Raw genomic sequence first — 21,521 nt, 5'->3', positions numbered from 1 at the left:
AATTCGTTTACTAGGATCTTTGATGGCATAGAAGCCTCAAGTATGTAGTCATAATTTACTGCAAATGCTGCAAAGATTCTGATGTGAAACCTTTATGGACATGTAAATAGAATAGGGGTCTAATCTAATATCACTTAAATTATCACCATACATGATGTTCTAGAACATTCAACCTGTATGATAGACATGATAGTCAATTATGTACAAGAATGAGAGAGAAATACTATTTCTTCCAGACCTCCAAGAAATAATAATAAATAAGGCTTGGTAATGTCTTCTAAGAAGCCTAGAACAAGAGAAAACTGTAAACACTGCAGTCAATGTGCACTTTGTTAGTACAAACAAGGATAACACAAGCATTTGAACTGCAGCATTGAACTATTTATGATTTTATGTGCATCCAAGCTCAATAAATCAATATGATAAAGAATTTATTATTCTAATGCAGATGCAATTATGTTTATGAAGGGTCAAAATAGCATGGATGATGATTCTACTATTGTGATATTTTGTACAATAAAAAAATTTATATAAGTGGCAGGTGAGACTGTTTTTTTTTTTAACATGCAGTTAATGGTTCAGAAACATTTTAAAAGCCAGTGTCATTGTGCTTTGACCACTCTATGAATGACGATGAAAAATATAGATTAATTTAATTCATCACTAAAATTCTAAATTGAGAAACTTTAAAAAATAACTTCAGAAAATTTGATAGGACAAGACCTTACCAGGAATTTTCCAACCCCTATTGGCAAGGAAATTTAGAATATGTTTATTTATCAGTATACAAGTATTACCGTCTTACTGCGGCTAATCCCCTATCGGAGATAAAGACAAAAATATAAACAAACCTGAAGTTAGTCTAACATGAAGCTTCCTCCATAAGTGGGGAGGAGCGACACTCACACATTCACTATCAGTTAGGAAAATTAACATCTATATGTTAAAAGAAGCCATTCACTATGCATGTATAAATCATAAAGTCTTTGTCCTGTTACAAACAACATCATAAATTTAAATTTACACAAACATTAAATTCTACATTTAAATAAATTATTTGAATGATATGATGAATAAATCATGAGTGACAAAACAAAAGCCACCATCATCTTACATCAGGCAGACAGTCATCACAATAGCATATGTCATCATCATTCTGGCCCTTCTTGTCCTTCCTCCATCTTTTGAGGCGCCACCAATCCTTAAGCCACTGCCACTCCATCACCACTCACTATCTATGATACACTTGACTATCTATCACAGCATATGATAAGGCACACAGCCAACCTTGCCACCGATTGGTTCACACTACTTTACACTTGATAACTAAGATAAACTTGACATAAATTAACATACTACATTACCTCACTTGTCATTGTCAGCATGTAAAGCTATAAATATAATATTCTATTGTGTTTATATAATATAGGCTAATTAGGCGTAACAATCCTGCACTCAACATCCAAGAAGTAATGTGCTCACTCCTGTTATCAGTGCTACATTAGTGAGGAAACCGACCAACATAATATTAGCAGACTCAATATTTAATCTGGAGATGTTTCGTTTTAGTGACCTTACAGTTATTTGTGTTTGGATTGATAACATATAGCTGTTATTTAGTTTACATAACAGTATCTTTGTATATAGGAAAAGGTCATTGTTCTGCTAGTATTGACGTAGTCATTTTGTATAACCTGACTACATCAATGTCTACGTAAAAATGTAAACTTACTGATGATCTTATCGGTACAAGATTTCCGTCATCTCCGACATAAAATTGGGGCTGAGTAGCTTGCCGCAACCCTTGATAGCCATGTTCGAGCTCAGTGTATGACATTACCTACATACACCTGCCTATTTCTGTTTTATAATTTGTCAATATCATTAAGCTGCGCCTAAACACCAGTAGCAAATCTTGGAAACAAAAATATAAAGTAAAACAAAAATATAAAAATATTTTCAAAAATATGCCCTGCACAGATCATACAGAATTCAAAAAAGTGACAGGTGTCATTTCTTTTTTTGGCATGTTTGTTGTGTATCTGAAACGCAATTTACATGGAGCATCATGAAGTGGCGAAACGGACGAAAATCAGTGCGTCATAGATAGCCTAGAAGGAGAAGAATAATATTTTTGCCGCAATTTATTTTGAAACTGATTTTTGAGAATGAAAAAAACAACATGTTACCTTTTGCGTTTCATATCGAGCGTTGCCTGCGTTTTGATAACCCACAAGATCAAAGACTAAAATATCTTTGGCCAGTGCAGCAGTTTGACATTTGACAGCTGATTTGTCAATGACACACAGGCCAGCTGGCTGTCTAGTCTATTTTGTAAACATCAGCAGATCATTTGGGCATGAAAATATATTTTCCATTTTATATTGCGATTTCCTTGTTTGTAAAAGAGTGATATAACAAATAAATACAGTATAATGTCTTCCAAGTCTATTGAAACTACATTGAATCCCGATACATACTGGGATTCGATAAATATTTTGGTATCAAAGCCACACGTTATCAACAAGAGGTTATGGGGCAGCAAATTATGGTTTAGATGTAGTGGAAAGCAAAACGTTTTGGCTTCAACTGAACTCCTAACAATTAGTCCACTGAGTGAATCTGTTACTGATGACAATATTGAAATATTTAAGAACCAAATACTGAAAGACCTTAACATTGATAGAGTAGTTGAATCTGAAGATATTGATAACACAATAGAAGTACTTCTCATAGAATTGCTTCCAAAGAATTATTCTGACAGTCAGGCTTATCAAATTGTGTGTTTGCAAAAAGAAAAGTCTACAGTCACATTTTATAATGTAACACCACTTAGCCTAGAACAGAAAATATGTCCTGATTTTTCATATTGTATATTTCTGTCTAATAATCAAATCACGTTAAGAGCTAAAAGTGGTATGTTGTTATTGAAAACCATATTGAGATTAATTTATTTGTAGGAGATGTACCTCAATACAGTTTTGTTCCAGATGAAACATCTAAGTCTTATAAATGGCTTGCCAACACACTGCTTCCTCAACTTATCAAGTGGGGAACTAATCCCATTAATGATGAAGCCAAGACTAATGTAATATGTTCTGAATCATTGTCATTAGTTTCGCAAACTAAGTATTATGAAAAATACAATGATTTGAAGATAAAATATGGAAAAGAAATGGTCAAGGTAATATCCAAATAGGGTACATTACATTGCTTCAATAACAAATATTAACGGCTGTTTACGTAAAATCCACAATCCTTTTCACTACAAATCTTGGTCTAATTTTCACCCCCAAGGACACCCACTGACCCAAAACGGTTACTTGTGGTTAGCCATGGAATTGGAAAAAAGTAATTTTCTATGTATGTTGCAGATCTGGCCAGAATGTACAGATGCAACAAAATTTGTGTATGAAGATGTTGCAATTGCAGCATATCTGTTGCTTCTATGGGAGGATGAGACGGGCAACAAGAAATCTTTTGTTGATTTAGGATGTGGAAATGGTCTACTGGTGTACATACTAACAAAAGAAGGTCACACTGGAATAGGCTTAGATGTTCGAAAAAGAAACATCTGGGATATGTACCCATCTGATGTGATATTACAAGTATGAATAACTCACAATTTTAATTTGTAATTGTTTTTATTTCATTTCAAACTTCACTAAACATTAGTGGTGGCTACTTCTGAGATACATGTTAAGTCAACTAATTTTAACCATAAATATTATTTTCAGGAAAAAACTATAACACCATCTGATGCATCAATATTTCCTGATATGGACTGGATTATTGGAAACCATTCCGATGAGCTCACACCTTGGATACCAGTCATTGCAGCCAAGAGTTCATATAAATGCAATTTCTTTCTACTCCCTTGTTGTGCTTATAATTTTGACGGAACTAAATATCAACGTAAAAACTCATATAAAAGCCAATACAATGATTATTTAGATCACATAAAACATTTGTGTGAAGATTGTGGTTTTAAAATAGGCATAGATAGGCTTAAGATACCTAGTACTAAGAGAATATGCTTAGTCAGTAGTAGCAGAATATATCCAGAAGAAGAATATACAGTGTACTGTAATAAAATTGATGAAATAATAAGCAAAGATTCTTCTAACACATCACACAACATAAATATAGATAAAGAATTTAAAGCCAGAGAACCAGTTGAAAGGGTAAGAAATTGCACTCAAATTGATAAAGGTGTGGTGGACTCAATAGTTGAATGCATTAGCCGATACTTGTTAGAGGGATGCACAGAGTCAGACCCCAAATGGTCCATTGGAAGAAAAGCTGAATTCAATGAACTAGTTCAACTTATTCCTCAAGAACATTTAAATATATTGAAATCTGAATGTGGTGGAATACAAACTCTTCTGAAAAATAATCACAATATTTTTGAAGTCCAATCAGGAAAAGTTGGACTTAGATATCCAAAAACAATAAATGAAGTCGTAAGTAATAGTAGAAAAAGAAAGTTAAAACAAATGCCTATAAAGGTGCAGCAGAAGAAATGTTGGTTTTATAACAATCATCCACAGGGGTGCCCCTTGAGTGATGAAAACTGCAGTTTCCTTCATGTGAAAATAAGATAAAAAAGAAAATAATAAATCAAAGTTATAAAAAATAGAAAATATATTTTATTTATACTCAGTCCCAAATAAGATAAGATACACATGACCCAAAAAATAAACCTTAAAAAGAAATAACATTAACATTGAAACCAGTTATAATAATTATGAATTCCATATTCCATCTGTTATAATTGAAAACAATTTATATAATACATATTTACAAGATATAATCACTTAACATCTAACTGAAAGAAGGAATGTAATAAACTCTTAATCTAGTTCAAAAAATTTGTTGAGTTCACTTAAATTCCTGGCATCCACCTGTTTTGCAAGTTCATGTTCTCCCATAAATGCGCAAACCATTCTTAATGTTGTCCAAATTGTAGAAGAACTAGTATCAGTAGAAGATTCTGGAAACATGCTTGTAGCTTTGTGCTGTTGGTTCAGAGCCACTAAGAAATGTTCAGCAGCTTGTCTATGTGCACCAAGATTCATACAAGTGATACCAACATTGTACCTAGCCCTAATAAACCCAGGCTCTAAGTTCAAAGCTTGGTGGTAAGCATCCACAGCTTGCTCAGATTTGTCACTATTGGCTAAAGTGGCTCCAAGTCTGTTCCATAGTTTAGCATTGTCACTCGCCACCATCAAAGCTGTCTTAAAACAGTCTACAGCTTTGTCATACTCTTGACTGATGTTGAAGACTACTCCTAAAGCATTCTGGACATCTGGATCAATTTGATTCATATTCAAGTGTACTGCCTTCAGGTAAAGTGCCTTGACATGGTTTTCTAAATCCTTCACATCTAATTTCCTAGGATCCACATCCTGGGGGAAAATATCAGAATATTTAGGACTAGCTTTTAACCAGTCCAGCAATGCAATATAAGCATATCTGGACATATTTTCATTTGTATATGCTGCAGCCAAAGTGATGTATCCTTCCAATTGTGTTGGATTTATTTCTAATGATTTTTTCAAAGCTGTTATTGCCAAAGGATCCTGTTCATTTTCAGCCTGTGTTGTCCCCAAAAGGAACCAGGCTTCTGCAGAATCAGGTTGTTGCTGAGCTGCTGCTTCAAAACACAGTACAGCTCCTGGAATATCACCCATTTTGAGCTTTTCCTTGCCTATTTCCAGAGCACTTTTATTTTCCAACATAACATTGCCTTCAGAGAATGTATATTCTTTAGCAATTCCATTAGCTGCCTCTGTATCCCAATAATTAGTAACATCACTGAGTTTATCCCATTCATCTTTGTATTTCTCAGCCATTTCATCTAAAATTTCATCTCTGCTGAGTTTCCTCTGGTCTTTTACCTCTGATTCACCTAAGTTGAGTTCTCCAGCACTTATTTTCTTCATGAATGACATGAACTGATTGTACGCCAACTCATCATCCTCTTTTACACTATTAACATATTCTTGAGCTTTTGCTTTTACATCATCACTTTCCATAGCTTCAACTTCTGCCTCATTGACAAATTGAATTGGGATGTTTGCTACTGGCTGTTGATGTAACATTGGTTGCTGCATCATATGAAAGCCTGGCATCATTGATTGTGCCATGAATGATGGAGAAGGCCCTGCAGTCCACGGTCTACTGACTGGGTGATGAGCACTGACTTCTGGAACGTACGATGATGTTGAGGCGCCTTTTTGCACATTATCTTTGGGTAAATTGTTCAGCAAAGCATTCATGTTAAACGTAGCCGGTGGTTGATAATTCTGTGCCAAGAATTCACTAACCATACTGTCGGAACGAGATTGCATTTGTGAGTTAGCATCCCGACGAACAATATTCGATAGCTGGATAAGAGAGTTATTGCCCCCACAGTCGCCACCAACCAGTTTATTTAACGACATCTTCAGAGAAATCTTAGACTCTTGTATGGAAATATTATAATATGACTGAAACCATTACACACAATGATATTGTATGATAATTTGTCACAGAAACTCCAAGAATCTAGAAAATGTGCAAAGTTCACAAAGAAGACGTAAATACTAAATATATAAGCTGTCAAATCTGATATGTCAGAAACGACGTTGACAGAAAACTGTCAGTTCACTCACTGTCACACTGTCTCAAGTGTCATTTATCAGCTGTAAACTTTTTTTGCAAAGCGGCATTTTCGATTTTATGATATGCCCTACTAAATTAAAAGAAACTTCGTGTATAGAAATCAATTATACTTAATTGAAGAACCCATTTCAGGTCGAAAGTTCCTAAATAAAAATCATGTTCACAGTTTAGAGGTTATATAAGTGAGATTGAGGTTAAGTACATTGCTTTTTTTGAATCTAAGGTAATAAATAAATAATGTCGGAAACATCTCCAAATGATGAGAAGCAAACTCAGGAAAACGTTCAAACAACGACCGACGAAGAGCAGGGACCGGAGGATAAGTGGGTGGTAAGGATATTTTGTTTGACTTTTACTTAGTGCAAGTGATTGAGCCATGAAGTGCTGCGAAAGAAATTTATGCCTACCAATAAATAAAATCCCGCCCCCTAAGATGATCCACTGACCAAAAGCTGTTCGTTTTAAGTTAGGTCATAATTTTCAAATCAAATCATATTTTTTCAGTATAAATATTCCTCTATTATGGCTATACTAACTTGTTAAAATATTCTTTATTATTTACTTAAAAAAAAACATTTACTTAATTAGAAACAGGGACATTATAAAAACTTCAGGAAAGTGGGTATTTTTATGGCATAACATTATAAACAGACTTGCTGTAATACATTATACACCTGTAAGTCCAGTTTAAATTTTTTTCATTTCTTTTAGATCAGAGACTGTGAGCTGTATAAAGATGAGTACAAAGAGTGCACAAGCTTCAAAGGTCGGTTCCAACAGTATTTTGTCTATGGTGAGACATTAGACTGCAACCAGTGGAAGAAAGACTATGACAACTGCTGTAAATGGGAAGAGAAGAGGGACATAAAGGCTGCTGTAAGTATAACCCTTTAGATACTTTTTATTCGGGTCCATGAAGTTGTGAACTGAAGTAGTCAATAATGCTACAAACACTGGTTTCATTTGTTCTCAGGAAGCTTTAATAGCCAGTGAAAAAGCAAGAAGGATGGAAAGACTAAGAGCTCATTACAGAAATGACATTTGGAAAAAACGGGATGCACCACCTGCAGACTGGGACAAACCATTACCAGAGTGGATGCAAAAAAGAGATGAAAACACCTACCTTGCTGTGAAAGCTAAAGAACTGAGAGAAGGAAAAGTGGAGGAAGACAAAAAGTTTTGTACCATAATGTGACCAGTGATAAGTACAAATAATTATTGTAGCTAATTTATACCTAATAGTTTTAGTTAATAAAGTTAAGCTGTACATTTTTTGATTCGATTTTCTGTTTTATTCAAGAGCCTGATAATGGACCTCTATAGCAATAGTCTTTGTAAGTTTGGACATGTTATAATAGTAGCTCCAAAGAGGTCACAGATTAGTGGATCAAGGCTATTTTGACCTATGGTGCAGGGTGTGCAAATAAACTGGTCGCCGCGGTCTCAAATGCGCCGCGGAGTGCCCCTCCACCAGGAAATTTCATTGATTTATGATGGCCGAAAATAAACAAAAATTTTCAAGATCTGTAACTTCTGAGAGTCCTAAGTATATACTTTTCTCACTCCCATCCGCGCCACCGCGGAGGAGGAGATCAGGGACCCGATTCTCCTAAGTTAATAATGTCAAAATCGAATAGAAATCGAATCGCAATATGATCGCAATAGCAGTTTTAACCATATCGGGCAATCTGCTACTAATAAAAGACCAATCGTATTCGATTGACATTTGATTGGTGTGCGATTGGTCTACTATTTTGGTGATTTTGGTCTGTATGGTAGTTTGCTGTACAATCATTTTGCAATCGTAAATCATTTGCAGACAAAATGATTCATTATTGAATCGTGAGAAAGTGGATTTGTGTTATCTCATTTATATAAAATTCTATTTCCTCAAGTATATATTCACACTACAAATTGTTCCTTCGTAGATCGATTGATTGAATAGAACGGTATGAGAACTTTTAAGCCCGACGACCCTTTAACATTATCAATTAGAACGTTATTAAAACTAGCTTATTATTATGTTTTTACATCATCTTAAGATTTGACGTAAGTCAATGCAATTGTTAATGTTGTTGTTAACTTTCTTCATGTAATGTAACATTACGCGACAATACTCAGTCTTAACAAACCGATTGGAAAAAGTTTATCAATTACTCCTGACCTGGCAACTGAGTTATCAGTCAGATAAGACGCAGCAGTGCCTTTAATTGTTCACAAACATGATAAAATTTGTTTACTGCATATCTCGCTATTTTAATGTAATATACGTATTGTAAGATAGACTGTAGTGAGAGCCGCACAAATGAGCCGTGTATTGTGTCGGAGAGTGTTGTCCCTGCGGTTGATAAGAGTGCCAATGGCTCGTAACGCGTCCTCCTACCTCATCGACGACCCCAAATACTCCTTTCTGAAGGAGTTGGGACTGCAAGAGAAGAATGTAGGAGTGTTCAATGGAAAATGGCAGGCCAATGGCCAGGTGAGTTGATAAAGCTATTATTTGTAGGTACTAAATAAATAAAATAACCGGCAGTAGTAAACTACTGCCACCAGTGGTTAGCAAAATCCTTTCGGTCTAATATCATTATATTCAAATTCAGAATTGATAATAGTACACAGTAAAATTAATATAAAACTAAGAAGTCTACTTTAAATAATATTGAAAATTAAAGTCTATTACAAAAATACAGCCATCGAATTAGAGTACTAATCAAAAATATGTATTACAAAAAATACGTAACCTAAAATTAAAATAGGTACATAATATAATTTTAACAAAGTTAAATGAAGAAGAACAGTTATTTGCCTTTCTTTTTCCCCTTCCCCTTCGGCGGAGGTGGCGGCGGCTCGGGTTCAGGCTCGGGCTCAGGCTCGGGAGGAGGTGTCGGCGGCAGCTGCTTATCCGGCCACAACCGCTGTATAAACTCGCACACTAAATTTAAATTTATAGTTCTTGATTTAGGTGTCTTTGGCCCTGGGAATACCCATGATAACTCTTCTATTAGATCATCATCGATAGCCACACGGTCTTCAGCTATTCGTTCGATGAAATCTTTGGGAGTAACAGATCTATCGTACTCCTTTGCCAATTTTAGGAAATATAAGGCTGTGTCGACTTTATTCTTCCTGCCAGACTTCCCGAGGTACTGAGCTCGTTGCAGGATCAGTTCTCTAGCATCGGGCTCCACGATAGTCCAGTTTTGTAATACGGTGTCAAAGTAACATTCGAAGTTTTTGCGACTTTTCATCCTTTTTACTCTCGCAAGCAAAGCTAAGAATGGCTTCTGAACACAAACGCCTTTCATCACTAAGCTAGTTATTTTGATTCGAGGTCTCAACATTTTTTGCAACACAGACTGAGCATCTTGCGGAGTCAAAGGATTGTAGGACAGGTCGAACGTTGTTAATTTCTTAGCCGAAATCAAGTTAGATATTATTATTTCTATTGCTTCCTTTTGCAACTTATTGTGGCTCAAGTTTAGCACTACCAACGTAGGTATAAGGAGTATATTTTTAATAGCGTTAGCCACACGTTCTCCTTCTAGAGAATTAAAACTCAAATTTAATTCCACTAACCATTCGCTTAACGCCAATTGATCCAGCATTTTTACCATAGAGGGCACATGGAAGAAATTATTCCAGGAAAGATCTAGACAAGTAAATCTGTTCTTCCACTCCCAAACCTCTGCCAGTGCCAATGCGGTCTGTCTGCCAAGCTGGTTCTTCTTTAAATTGACTCGTTTGACGGTCGCACCTTCAAATACCTGTTGAGCAAAATGAAGGCCACCGGCCTCGCCAAGCTCGTTGTTAGCAAGGCTCAGGTGCTCCAATGTTCTATTGAGACGGAAGTTGTCACCCAACCGAAGTATACCCGAGGCGCCAATACGACAGCCGTCCAGGATCAGCTCAGTCAGTGTATTATTAGTGGCTAACATTCGACCTAGATGGTAACATGCATCGTCATTAAGAAAATTGCCAGTTAGATTTAATGTGCACACATTTTTGTTATATTGTAAAGCCTTTGCCATGGCACGAACACCTTGTGGGTTTACTCCATAATAACTTATATTTATTTCCGAGTTCATTAAGTTTCTGTGGAACATTCTCACTGGACAACTATTCATTTCTTTGCATAAGTCTAAATATAGATCTTGGCCGTCGTCTGGGTATACAACTGGCTTCTCAGATAAAAGAAGGGCTTCTTTTATACCAGGATCAGAAACACCTGGGTAGTTATAATACAAATGTCTAAATATTGAGCTGTCTGATACTGCTAGATATTTGTTACATAGGAGTCCACTTCCTGGATCGTAGAGTCCTTCGGCATTGAGCTGTCTCTTTTTATTTTCTTTTACTACGGGAGCTATATACGATGCCCATTCATGGAGGGGCGCTTCCCCTACGGAACTTTGTTCCTCCTGCGCCACAAACAAGAAGTCAATAGTCTTATCTGAATGGCCTGAGTCACTGGTTGACTCCATGAGGCACGACGTAAAATGTATTTACAATAATATTATAAAAATAAAGTCAGATAAAATTTAACATAAGTTTAATTTCTTTAGAAAAACACAAATTGTCAAAATGACAATAAGAAGTGGTAATTGTACCTCTTTGTCGAAAACATACTTACCAAGTAGGCGTAAGGTACTATTTTAATAATTTAATGTTTCCAACTACGCTACGGTTCTGCACTGGAAAATAAAAGGACGAAAGCAAATGCCATTCATTAGATAATTGAGTACAAACTTAAATACTCAATATACCTAGGTACATACACATCTGTGCCTAAGTTAATTTTGACCACGATAACGTTCAAATATTATATGTATGTCTAACTAAAGATCGAGAATGTTACGCATTACGTCAGTTAACTTTGTCTCTTTTCTAGACTAGCAAGGCACGTGTAGGTAGGTATAAGAATGTAAATATACTTTATACTTACAGCTTACATCTATTTTACCCTATTATAGGTAGGTATGGCTACCGAGAAGGCCCCTTTAGGGCCATGGAATCACAAAAAATCTCAATCTATATAACTAATTAACCAGTTCAAAGTTTGAATAAACATAGTTATTGTTCTGTACAGTAAATAATCACCTCTGTTTTACTGACACGAACTAAGTGCCTATCATTATTGTACTCTTGGTGATCCAACATACTCTTCATATTTATCGCTAGATGCGTGTTTATTTATTGCAATAAAATGATGATAGAAATGGAAAGTTAGCACACACATTTATCTGTCGTCAACATTACTACGTAAGTTAATATCTGCATCAATAAGATCTCCTTGTAGCATACTACCCATGTAGCTCATTAGCGAACCCAGGTACTCCTTAATAGCCTGATGGATAGGAACGGTGACCTATCAATCTATTGGCTGACCACGACAGACGCATGCTATCCTATTTTCCTCCAGGCTGTTACTTAGGCAGACATACGACACCACAACACTTTTGTCAACGTAGACTTATTTATAACTGTTCACCAGATCATCAAGTCATTCAGCCCGGCTAACGGGAAGATCATAGCCGAGGTGCAAGCCGCCAGCGCCTCTGATTACGAGGCTTGTGCTGCAGCAGCTCAGGACGCATGGCACACGTGGGCGGAGCTCCCCGCACCGGCCAGGGGCGAAGTCGTCAGACAAATTGGAGACGCCCTCAGGGAGAAACTGCAGCCTCTTGGACAACTCGTGTCTTTGGAAATGGGTAAGACCAACATTATAAAGGCTGTGCAGTTATTAAGATCGTCGCTTCGGAGTTCGTAGTAATTAAAAGAGTCTTGATTTATAAGTCTTATGTAGGTAATCAGTTCTTGATTGAGTTTGTTGACTCGAATCTAATCTTAGACAGCGTAGGTATGATAAACATTTACACCTACATTTGAAGATGGTAATATATTATGTGATATCTGATAAGGAAGATAAATGTTTAAAGGTATACCACCAATGTTGAAAATATTGTCGCAAGTTGATAAGTTTTGATTAGTTACTATGAGCTAACCGAACTACTTACTTATTTTTGTAAGCTTGATGCTTGATATGTGAAATTGAAACTTAACGAGTACATTTGAGCTTATCTAATGGCATTATTCATATTGAAGTATTACCTTTATATACTTCGGTTATGTTAGTTCTAGCCTAGCTCTCTATTTACTGCGCCTAAGGCCAAATACTAAGCTGAACTCACTGCATGTCACACTCTGTCTTCCCCACTGCCAGGATACCACGTACCTACCTGCTTCAGAAATTTAAATCAATTAACCAAAGTACAATTGGACTCAATATTGATCCTAATCTTCTTTCCCAGGTAAAATCCTCCCCGAGGCTATCGGTGAAGTCGTAGAATACATTCACGTTTGCGACTTGGCCTTAGGCCTGTCGCGCACTCTGCCCGGCACCATCTTCCCGTCGGAGCGACCTGGACACGTTCTCATTGAGAAGTGGAACCCCCTCGGAGCTGTGGGCATCATCACTGCTTTTAACTTCCCCGTAGCTGTGTTTGGATGGAACAGCGCTATTGCTATGGTAAGGGACTTTAAAATGGTGAAAGCAGATCAAGAACTCTTGGTCGCACATTATTGAATGTAAACGGCATATTTATAGAAATAACACTGCCTGAATAGACCATGAGAAAAATATAGGTATGTCAAACTTTTATCGCCATACCAAAGGTGCTCTATCTACTTTTAATTAACAGTCGTGAGGAAAAATCCCAAGTTTAACATTAATTTAACAGCTATCTTATCTTGAGGAGAACAAATAGGCAAAAATATTTGTTTTTATCACAGCTCTGTTCTATACCAAGGTTAAGAATGATATGTATAAATGTTATATCATGGCGTATATTAAATTCTCTAGGTGATGTCATATAAAACTTCTCCATTTGAATAAAAAATCATCGATATATGCCCCCTACATTTAAGAACTTGCCCTCATTAACGAACTAGGCAATCCCTTTCCCCTATAACCCCAGTTTAATTCAAAACTAGGTATGTGGAGACGTCAGCGTATGGAAGCCATCGGAAACCACGCCCCTGATTGCCGTAGCGGTCACGAAGATCGTAGAAGGTGTACTGGAGAAGAACAACATTCCCGGCGCTGTTGCCGCTCTGTGCGTCGGGGGGAAAGACATCGGAGAGAAGATTGTCAAGGATGACAGGATGAAACTCGTCTCCTTCACTGGCAGCACAGCTGTTGGACAACAGGTATCCACTGATTTAAACTATTCTTCTATTTATTCACCAGAATAATGGAAATTTCGGAGTAATCTTCCCATAAACCGTGTTAATGGGCCCAAAACTTACACCCCCTACTTTTAGGTGGGCGTAGAAGTACAAAGACGTTTCGGGCGCCACCTGCTGGAGCTGGGCGGCAACAACGCCATCATAGTGAACGAAGACGCCAACTTGGACCTTCTGCTCAACGCAGCCCTATTCGCGTGCGCTGGTACCGCGGGACAGAGGTGCACTACTACCAGGAGGCTACTTATTCACAAAAAGGTAACACAGAGAGTCAGTTAAATCAATTATACCTATTTATTTTCAATATGCCACCCAAAAGCACCCAAAACTAAGAAAAGATATATACCTATATGTAGAAAAAAAAACCGACGAATTGAGAACCTCCTGCTTTTTTTGAAGTTGGTTGAAAATGGTCCGAATTCAGGTCGGACAGTTGTAGTCCGAGAATCCGTGTGGGAGTGGTTATTGTGATGACTACAATTTAAAAAGCAAATAACATTTCCCAGGTCTACAGCCAGGTCGTGGCTCGCCTAACTAAAGCCTTCGCTGGAGTGGTCAGCAAGATCGGAGACCCGCTTCTATCCGAGACCCTTATTGGACCTCTCCACACGCCCGCCGCCGTCGAAGCTTACAAGAAGACTGTTGCCGAAGTGGTCAAACAAGGAGGCAAGATCGAATTTGGAGGAAAGGTATACTTCAACGATTATTTTTGCTCCAAAAACGAAATGTTTTAGAAATAATAATAATGCGTCCAAAGCCGATTTCGGCCACGGCGGCTGTTCTCATATAAGGAGATCAGCCAGCTGCGCAGGACATAGTATAGTGCACTCACTATTCCTTCACTCTCATAGCCCGATGGGACGGCAATCCGACACGACCGGAGATCGCATCATCAAGCGCAGGACCGACATTAACGTGCTCTCCGATGCACGGGTTTTAGAAATACTACTTATACTTGAGTCGACTAGTTTCAAAGACGGCAATCTGTGCATTTTTCAAAAATTGAGTTATTAATGTGGTAACACAGATAAATTTGAATAAAACCGCTTGAATTAGAAGCTACCTAACAAAAGCGGTAATCTGCTATATAAAAATCTAATCAAAATCCTGGCTTAGGATCATATGTGGCATTCTTTAATACGTTTTTATTCAAAAACGGCAATCTTAGGTCATCGACCAATCAGAAGCGAGCGTTGGTAATGGCCGCTCGCACATTATTGTACGGAGATTTTAACACGTTTTTAGTGTTATTTTAATTACAATTAAGTGATTGAAGGTGTAAAGTTATAATGGAGTCAAGCCCCAGCCTTGTTACTAATAAATTTGCAAGAAAACGCAAACGAGATCCCGAAAATTGGTCAAGAAACCAAGCTAAAATATTGAGGTTAGTTTGAAGTTAGGGCTGTCACGAGCTGGCATGCTGTTTGGGTTAACTTTGGTTTTATTGAAGTGCTTACTGCTAACTTACCTGCTTACGTATTTTCTATTCTTTTTAGATATACCCCAATATCAATGCCAGAAAAAGTTTGTAACCATAACTCTAAGGCGCTTAAGTGTGATACTCTAACAATGTCGCAAATGAAAAAATTAGTAATAAAGATAAATAAATTATCAGATTTGAAGAAGCTGTTGTGCAAACATTTTGGTGCTGAGTGGAAAGAAATTCCAACTTTGTCATATTATTGTAATATTTTTGATGAGCAGGAGTCGCTTGATGCATCGACTATACCACCTTCTGATTATTGCGATGAGGCGTTAGAAGAGGTTCCAGATCTCCGTATATAATAATATTCTTTTAAAATTTGTGTAAGAAGTAAGTGCAATTAAAAGTTTGATTTTATGAGCCCATTTTTTTATTTATAAGTCCCCTTAAATATACCCCCATACTTTCAGTCAGACAGCATAATTTTTATGCTATTGTGACAACCCTGATTTTATAAGCAGGTATTTGGTATCAAAAATGGCAATCTGCACATATGTCAGTTTCAAACCCGGCTATCTTAATAACTTAATTTCATATCCGGCAATCTGCAAAATTAATATTTAATTTATGACTTATTCTTAGTAAAGAAATATAAAAACCATGACTAATTAGTTCTGTTGAATATTAAAGAAAATTTCAAAAGTAGTTTTGGAATCCTAAAGACAACTAACACCAAGTAAGGCGTTTTTTTGACATAACCAAAAAAATACTAAAAGTCAGATTGCCGACTTTGAAACTAGTCGACTCACTTATAGAAATATATTTTTGAGCTATCTTCACGTTTTCGTACGTGCTGTCTTTCTAAGGGGAATGGGTAAGCGAAGACAGTCACATTCAACCCCGACATAAGTAAATTATAACAAATTATAATTCACCAGGTAATGGAACGCGAAGGATTCTTCGTGGAGCCCACAATAGTCACCGGTCTTCCTCACGACTCCCCATTGGTCAAGACCGAGTGCTTCGCCCCTATCGTCTACTGCATTGAGATCCCGGACCTGGACACCGGTATCAAGTACAACAACGAAGTAGAACAGGGCTTGTCTTCCAGTCTCTTTACTGAAAATCTTGGAAATGTCTTCAAGGTATGTAACAAGGAGGCTTTAACCGCCATCTATAATAATATCAAACCTGTTGTAATTTTTTTACATCCATAGTTTTCTGGTAGTTAAATTGGCTTAACTTTAGAAGTAGTAGCATTCCTAGCGAGAAGCCTATGTACATTTCCAATATAATAAGTCTGTTCTTTTAATTCTAATGTTCTTCTATTCATACTTTTGTGTTCACAGTGGATTGGCTCCCACGGCTCAGACTGCGGTATCGTAAACGTGAACATCCCCACCAACGGCGCGGAAGTAGGCGGTGCCTTCGGAGGCGAGAAGGCGACGGGCGGCGGCCGCGAGTGCGGCTCCGACTCCTGGAAGAACTACATGCGACGCTCAACCGTCACTATCAACTACTCTGGAACCATCAAACTGGCACAGAACATTAAGTTCGGAGATGAATAAACGTCAAAACTTTGGAGTATGGCAACACCAGCCACCACAGATAAAAAAAATAAAAATGGCGGTTGTCAACTGTAGCCATCACAGAGTAAAAACTATTTTCTTTAAGGAGTCATAATATCAAAGTATGTTTTTAAGTTCTTTTTACACAGTATTTGTAATATTTTTTGAAGTGTTTTGATGTATTCCATTAATATTATGTAACAGCTTTGTATAATATGATAAGTCTTCCTATAATAGTGTATAAGACTGAGGAGTTTATAAATTAAATAAAATGTTTAAAAATCATTTCATGTATTCCTTTCAGATTTCCTTATCAGTCCATTGAGCTATTTATAAGTTTAAAGATTTACATTTATCTTAATTAAAAGTAAATACATTGTTTGTATGGAGCGAACATTATTTATTTGTAACAAAAGTAATATAATTTTACTACTTACAATTACTGTCCAAAATGTGAAGACAAAAAATCCATTTTTACTTCATAGTAAAAAAACTATATATTAATATAAACAGCCTAAAAACAGGAGCATTGTTGTCACATACACATAATAATACATACCTATACACTTTCTCTTATTTCCTATAAATAACTTATTGAGGATGGTACACTCTCCATATATCTACAGCTATGTCCTTATTATGATGCTTGTGAAACCTGTATGTGGCCGGCAGGGGATATTTCATTTCAGCAATGACACTACCCTTCATCCCCCACTCCTTTATTTTCTTTTCTATGTGACCTCTGCAACATCAAGAAGACTTAAATTTCATTCTGCACTAGCTGTTTTCCCGCAGTTTCATCTGGGTCCCGTGGGAACTATTGCTCGTACCAGGAAAAATATTGCAGAAGATGAAGCTTTATAACGGTGAAAGAAGTGAAGAATTTTTAAAATAGATCCAGTAGTTTTTGAGTTTATCCATTAAAAGTAAACATTTAAGAAAATCCTCTTGTAAATGTGTGTTTAATTGAGAATGATGTTGATGAAAAAAAACTTTTTTGTTAATTTTTAAAGTAATTAACACAGAATTTTGCTTGTAGTTAAATAAATCATAATAATAAAACAAAGTGGTACCTTGTGGCAGTCTTGTGCAATGAGTAAACACTATCACTGCTGAGAATAGTACCCATTCGGAGAAACTCCATGTCGATTCCAGCATTGTTCTTTGTACCAAACGGGGGGTTCATCAACACTGTGTCGAAGTAGGCTTCCCATCTGTGGGCAGGAAGTCATTAAGTAAAATATGGATTTTTATGTATTTATTGCTGCATCTTTGTATGGGTACACTAAAATTAAGAAATAATGTTATAACCTACCTGTTAAATAAGTTGACCTATTTTCATGAATAAAATCATTAATTTGAAGAATATTACCTGCACACTCTTGAATCCAGAAAGTCACACTGTATAGCATCAATATTGGTTATTTCCATGTCGTCAACATTTTCCTTGAATACTTCCAGTACATCATCGTCAATATCTACGGAAGTCACCATACTAGCACCCAGCAGTGCCGCCCCAATGCCCCATATGCCTGGCCCACAGCCAGCATCTAGCACTGTGCAGTTTTCTATGGATTCAAATTGTGTCTGTAATAAAAACAGATTTTTTTCCAGAATATGTAATTTATTTAAGACACTGGGTTATTGGATTGAGCAGGCAGATAGGCAGTGGCTACATGTAAAACCCTGGTACTCAGCTACATCCGGTTAGACTGGAATTCGACCCCTACATAGTTGCTAAGCTTGGAAAGGCTTGGGAGATAACAATTTTAATAGGACACTGCATGCTTTGTCACACAGAAACAATTGTGAGCGATTTATCTACCTACTCAAAAAATATATGTTAATATTTCTGCCATACTAACCTGAATAGTATAAAGTGCAGTAGCTGCAAGTTGGGCTGGAGTCTCATATTGTTCATATTTTATTTTAGGTTCTGCAAACCCACTCAAGCTCTCCAAATGGCCATGAAGGGTCTTCAGCTTCATAACAGCAGACATGGCTGCTCATTTGCTATCAAATCTGGGTAGAACTGGTAAGATCTGGTTTCCAAATGAAGAGTCCTGAGACACAAAGTAGCCACAAGATGTGGCGTTTGCGTGTTGTAATGCTGCTCTGTGACTTGTATTCACTATGTTAGCTTCAGGTAGCTGAGGGAAACCCTGAAATGGAAATTTACAGTTTAAAACTATTAAGACAAATATATATTTGTGACAAAGGGAAAAATTTACCATAATTTTTATTTTTAGCCTTTACCAATAGGTATTATTGCTAAGAACATAAAAGATACATTAAGAAATATAGCTAAGAAGTATTAGTTACCGCAGTAGCAGAGACTGGAGGGATCGAGCACATAGGCAGCTGACTGACAGGATTTGGCTGAGTCAGAGATATGGAGGTAGCAGTCAGTGGAGCCACAGCACCCTGCTTCAAGAGCATCTGTTTCTTCAGCTGAAGCTCCTCCAATATCTTCCTATTTGTTAATTCTGTAACAATAAAACTTTATAATTATAAAAAGTTCAAGCACAGCTTAATTAAGGTAACAACCAAGTTGCGGGGAAGTATACCTGCATGAATTACAAAATGCTTGTGTTTACTGCTGTTATTTATACTAGGAAATAATCACCACGGGTAATAAGTGCAAATTAAAATTTCTTTTGCTCAAAAACTAACCTCTTTGTGCGTTAGGCTGAGGAAACGCCATCTAATATCCTGCGCAGAGAAGATTTACTTGAAGATTTAAAACATAAGGTTCTCAGTTTTTGTATGATAAGGCTACTTAAATTACTTCTTTGCTAAAGTTTTCAAGAATAAGAATACAACATCAACAGATGGATTGGCCAATATCGAGTATATTGACATTTAAGAAATAATGACACTGACATGATGATCGAGCCAGTGTTGTACTTTGGGCCAAGTCCAATCGATAATTTTTAATTTAAGGTCAGTGTCAATTTATCCAATAATTTTCCAATTCAAGTACCCTTGTACCAGACTAATAAGAAACGATTAATGATAATGATATTACACTACGCAAATATTTTAACTCATTGTAAATATTGGTACGCGCATGTGAAACGAAATGTAAAAACACATTCCATTATAGTATACTTCGGCCGTTCAGAGAATGCGTTCCTGACACCTATCAGTTAGTCACGACTAGTGATGGGCACAACATAACACTGAGTTCGTTACCGTTCCTTCAAAATGAACCGCCGCATTATTTTAAGATTATTTTCGTTTTAAATTGGCGGAATCATTTGTTTTATATTTTAGTTATTTAAGTGGAAACCAAAAAAAGGTAATATTCATATAATAAAATTGTTTTATTTATTCTTTGTTACAAGTACATTGAATTGAATGTGCGAACAGAATATTAATCAGACTCCGATTTGCTTGAGGAGGTGGTGTCTTCATCATCATCTTCGCCTACATGTATAATAGGGTTGTTTCCAATTTTCGGAAATCTATTTAGATAGCTTCTAAATAATTTTAAGATCACCCTCTCTTTCATTTTTCGTCTCAAATCTTTTTATTTTTTATGTATTACATGTTTTTCTATTTGTCTTAAAATATTGCTCAGAAAACGCTAGATCACGTGACTGTGACGTCAACGTTCTCTGTTCATTCCTTTACATTTTAAAGCACATCTAACGAGAAAAAACTAACATACCAACTAATGGATTTCTTAATTTTAATAATGTATTTTTATATTTTATTTTATATTTTATAGATTATTTTTATACATTTGCACAAAAATAAAATACCTCAAATGTTTTGAGTTGTGTACGCGGAAAAATGAAATGGTGCAAAGAAACGTAAAGTTTGTGTTTATTTATATTGAGGTTATGTTTGTGTCCGCGTTCGAAAAGATTTGATGCTTTTTCAAAAAACTTAAATTAAATGAATGTCTAAAGGGTTTGTGTTGTGCGAGACTGTGGAAATACGACCATTAGTGCTCTAAATAAACTGTTCATCCACGTACCGCTGAATAAAAATCTTGGTTATTGGCAAAGAATTGAGCGACCATAAAAGAGTCTACTCTTGGCAGATTGGAACTATCAGCTTTCATAAATCCTTTCTCCATAATTCTTTAGCAGTTGTATCACTTAAATGCAATTAACACACAGAACTTCACAGAAGCAAATAAACAAAACATTAATTCTGAGGTTATTTCGATATATCTGTCACTGTCAAATATAGAAAGGATGACGTCATCGGTCTCTTCTCGTCGTTTTTAATGGCGTGACGTCACAGGCTCAAAATTAAAATTTCATAAATTAATTAAAAAATATATGGTCAGTTATAAATAATATAATATAGCTTATCGTGTTTCTAGTTTTGTGAACTTTCGTTGCATTTATTTAATTTTAACTAAATGAATACTAGGAAACAACCCTATTATATTATTATCAATAACAGAATCAATCCTGATATCTCGGTCTAACAAAAGCCGGGTAATCAAATAAAAACAGATCGAAAACACTTGAAAAACGTGGTCTATGCGCACGAAACGACAACGGACGACTGTTTTAGCGTCACAAAATGGCGGCCCATAACGCCATTTGGGGTTACCATTTTTAATCTAAGTATAAAAATGCGGTTTGGTCATAGTTTTA

General features: G+C 36.4%; 9 protein-coding genes across 26 annotated transcripts in view; 4 read left to right on the top strand and 5 right to left on the bottom strand.

Moving 5' to 3' along the window:
* Positions 1 to 2,243, bottom strand: part of LOC124631240 (inositol hexakisphosphate and diphosphoinositol-pentakisphosphate kinase) — a 28,500-nt gene extending 26,257 nt beyond the window's left edge. For 10 of the 18 annotated variants that reach the window (XM_047165497.1, XM_047165499.1, XM_047165500.1 and 7 more), the window contains exons 1-2: positions 1,733 to 1,995; positions 1,365 to 1,391 (exon numbers count right to left, since the gene is read on the bottom strand). In XM_047165497.1, coding sequence (XP_047021453.1) covers positions 1,365 to 1,391; positions 1,733 to 1,837 — 132 coding nt within the window. In that variant the 5' untranslated portion in view covers positions 1,838 to 1,995. Of the gene's footprint in view, positions 1 to 1,114; positions 1,337 to 1,364; positions 1,392 to 1,732; positions 1,999 to 2,189 lie in introns of those variants that run through there. The other 8 variants (XR_006984491.1, XR_006984492.1, XR_006984490.1 and 5 more) reach the window with 5 other exon arrangements.
* A 72-nt stretch (positions 2,244 to 2,315) lies between these two features.
* Positions 2,316 to 4,638, top strand: LOC124631242 (probable tRNA (uracil-O(2)-)-methyltransferase). The gene is made up of 4 exons (XM_047165513.1): positions 2,316 to 2,916; positions 2,991 to 3,184; positions 3,375 to 3,608; positions 3,738 to 4,638. Exons 1-4 carry the CDS (start codon positions 2,436 to 2,438, stop codon positions 4,602 to 4,604), a joined length of 1,776 nt encoding a protein of 591 aa, XP_047021469.1. The 5' UTR covers positions 2,316 to 2,435; the 3' UTR covers positions 4,605 to 4,638.
* On the bottom strand, positions 4,627 to 6,610 carry LOC124631243 (peroxisomal targeting signal 1 receptor). The gene has a single exon (XM_047165514.1). It carries the CDS (start codon positions 6,447 to 6,449, stop codon positions 4,854 to 4,856), a length of 1,596 nt encoding a protein of 531 aa, XP_047021470.1. The 5' UTR covers positions 6,450 to 6,610; the 3' UTR covers positions 4,627 to 4,853.
* Positions 6,611 to 6,660: 50 nt separating this feature from the next.
* On the top strand, positions 6,661 to 7,951 carry LOC124631245 (UPF0545 protein C22orf39 homolog). The gene is made up of 3 exons (XM_047165515.1): positions 6,661 to 6,999; positions 7,381 to 7,545; positions 7,643 to 7,951. The coding sequence occupies exons 1-3, from the start codon at positions 6,907 to 6,909 to the stop codon at positions 7,862 to 7,864; spliced, it is 480 nt and encodes a 159-aa protein (XP_047021471.1). The 5' UTR covers positions 6,661 to 6,906; the 3' UTR covers positions 7,865 to 7,951.
* A 583-nt stretch (positions 7,952 to 8,534) lies between these two features.
* Positions 8,535 to 17,187, top strand: LOC124631079 (putative aldehyde dehydrogenase family 7 member A1 homolog). Its single transcript, XM_047165242.1, has 8 exons — positions 8,535 to 9,148; positions 12,161 to 12,377; positions 12,978 to 13,195; positions 13,660 to 13,875; positions 13,990 to 14,169; positions 14,418 to 14,600; positions 16,273 to 16,479; positions 16,684 to 17,187. Exons 1-8 carry the CDS (start codon positions 8,975 to 8,977, stop codon positions 16,900 to 16,902), a joined length of 1,614 nt encoding a protein of 537 aa, XP_047021198.1. The 5' UTR covers positions 8,535 to 8,974; the 3' UTR covers positions 16,903 to 17,187.
* Positions 9,119 to 12,148, bottom strand: LOC124631078 (leucine-rich repeat-containing protein 74A-like). Its single transcript, XM_047165239.1, has one exon. It carries the CDS (start codon positions 11,148 to 11,150, stop codon positions 9,468 to 9,470), a length of 1,683 nt encoding a protein of 560 aa, XP_047021195.1. The 5' UTR covers positions 11,151 to 12,148; the 3' UTR covers positions 9,119 to 9,467.
* LOC124631081 lies at positions 14,874 to 15,754 on the top strand. Its single transcript, XM_047165244.1, has 2 exons — positions 14,874 to 15,295; positions 15,408 to 15,754. The coding sequence occupies exons 1-2, from the start codon at positions 15,201 to 15,203 to the stop codon at positions 15,694 to 15,696; spliced, it is 384 nt and encodes a 127-aa protein (XP_047021200.1). The 5' UTR covers positions 14,874 to 15,200; the 3' UTR covers positions 15,697 to 15,754.
* On the bottom strand, positions 17,177 to 19,064 carry LOC124631080 (rRNA N6-adenosine-methyltransferase METTL5). The gene is made up of 4 exons (XM_047165243.1): positions 18,768 to 19,064; positions 18,275 to 18,489; positions 17,976 to 18,116; positions 17,177 to 17,644 (listed from the first exon to the last, which is right to left on the bottom strand). Exons 1-4 carry the CDS (start codon positions 18,900 to 18,902, stop codon positions 17,494 to 17,496), a joined length of 642 nt encoding a protein of 213 aa, XP_047021199.1. The 5' UTR covers positions 18,903 to 19,064; the 3' UTR covers positions 17,177 to 17,493.
* On the bottom strand, positions 18,909 to 19,606 carry LOC124630921 (SOSS complex subunit C homolog B). The gene is made up of 3 exons (XM_047164965.1): positions 19,576 to 19,606; positions 19,225 to 19,388; positions 18,909 to 19,064 (listed from the first exon to the last, which is right to left on the bottom strand). The coding sequence occupies exons 1-3, from the start codon at positions 19,604 to 19,606 to the stop codon at positions 18,909 to 18,911; spliced, it is 351 nt and encodes a 116-aa protein (XP_047020921.1).
* Positions 19,607 to 21,521: the final 1,915 nt, after the last annotated feature.

Source organism: Helicoverpa zea, chromosome 6 (genome assembly GCF_022581195.2).
Source record: "Helicoverpa zea isolate HzStark_Cry1AcR chromosome 6, ilHelZeax1.1, whole genome shotgun sequence".
NCBI lineage: Eukaryota > Metazoa > Arthropoda > Insecta > Lepidoptera > Noctuidae > Helicoverpa > Helicoverpa zea.
This window is presented reverse-complemented; position numbering and strand designations above follow the sequence as displayed.

Excerpts from the sequence above, each read along its gene's own strand:
- LOC124631081 (XM_047165244.1), top strand. The coding sequence starts at position 15,201 with ATGGAGTCAAGCCCCAGCCTTGTTACTAATAAATTTGCAAGAAAACGC. Across the intron at positions 15,296-15,407 it reads AACCAAGCTAAAATATTGAG|ATATACCCCAATATCAATGC; the intron begins GTTAGTTTGAAG and ends TATTCTTTTTAG.
- LOC124631078 (XM_047165239.1), bottom strand. The coding sequence starts at position 11,150 with ATGGAGTCAACCAGTGACTCAGGCCATTCAGATAAGACTATTGACTTC.
- LOC124631242 (XM_047165513.1), top strand. The coding sequence starts at position 2,436 with ATGTCTTCCAAGTCTATTGAAACTACATTGAATCCCGATACATACTGG. Across the intron at positions 3,185-3,374 it reads ATGGAAAAGAAATGGTCAAG|ATCTGGCCAGAATGTACAGA; the intron begins GTAATATCCAAA and ends TGTATGTTGCAG. Across the intron at positions 3,609-3,737 it reads CATCTGATGTGATATTACAA|GAAAAAACTATAACACCATC; the intron begins GTATGAATAACT and ends TATTATTTTCAG.
- LOC124631080 (XM_047165243.1), bottom strand. The coding sequence starts at position 18,902 with ATGTCTGCTGTTATGAAGCTGAAGACCCTTCATGGCCATTTGGAGAGC. Across the intron at positions 18,490-18,767 it reads CTGCACTTTATACTATTCAG|ACACAATTTGAATCCATAGA; the intron begins GTTAGTATGGCA and ends TTTTTATTACAG. Across the intron at positions 17,645-17,975 it reads TTGCACAAGACTGCCACAAG|AGGTCACATAGAAAAGAAAA; the intron begins GTACCACTTTGT and ends TTGATGTTGCAG.
- LOC124630921 (XM_047164965.1), bottom strand. The coding sequence starts at position 19,606 with ATGGCGTTTCCTCAGCCTAACGCACAAAGAG. Across the intron at positions 19,389-19,575 it reads TCAGCCTAACGCACAAAGAG|AATTAACAAATAGGAAGATA; the intron begins GTTAGTTTTTGA and ends TTATTGTTACAG. Across the intron at positions 19,065-19,224 it reads CTCCAGTCTCTGCTACTGCG|GGTTTCCCTCAGCTACCTGA; the intron begins GTAACTAATACT and ends TTTCCATTTCAG.
- LOC124631079 (XM_047165242.1), top strand. The coding sequence starts at position 8,975 with ATGAGCCGTGTATTGTGTCGGAGAGTGTTGTCCCTGCGGTTGATAAGA. Across the intron at positions 14,170-14,417 it reads GGCTACTTATTCACAAAAAG|GTCTACAGCCAGGTCGTGGC; the intron begins GTAACACAGAGA and ends AACATTTCCCAG. Across the intron at positions 16,480-16,683 it reads ATCTTGGAAATGTCTTCAAG|TGGATTGGCTCCCACGGCTC; the intron begins GTATGTAACAAG and ends TTGTGTTCACAG.
- LOC124631243 (XM_047165514.1), bottom strand. The coding sequence starts at position 6,449 with ATGTCGTTAAATAAACTGGTTGGTGGCGACTGTGGGGGCAATAACTCT.
- LOC124631245 (XM_047165515.1), top strand. The coding sequence starts at position 6,907 with ATGTCGGAAACATCTCCAAATGATGAGAAGCAAACTCAGGAAAACGTT. Across the intron at positions 7,000-7,380 it reads GACCGGAGGATAAGTGGGTG|ATCAGAGACTGTGAGCTGTA; the intron begins GTAAGGATATTT and ends CATTTCTTTTAG. Across the intron at positions 7,546-7,642 it reads AGAGGGACATAAAGGCTGCT|GAAGCTTTAATAGCCAGTGA; the intron begins GTAAGTATAACC and ends ATTTGTTCTCAG.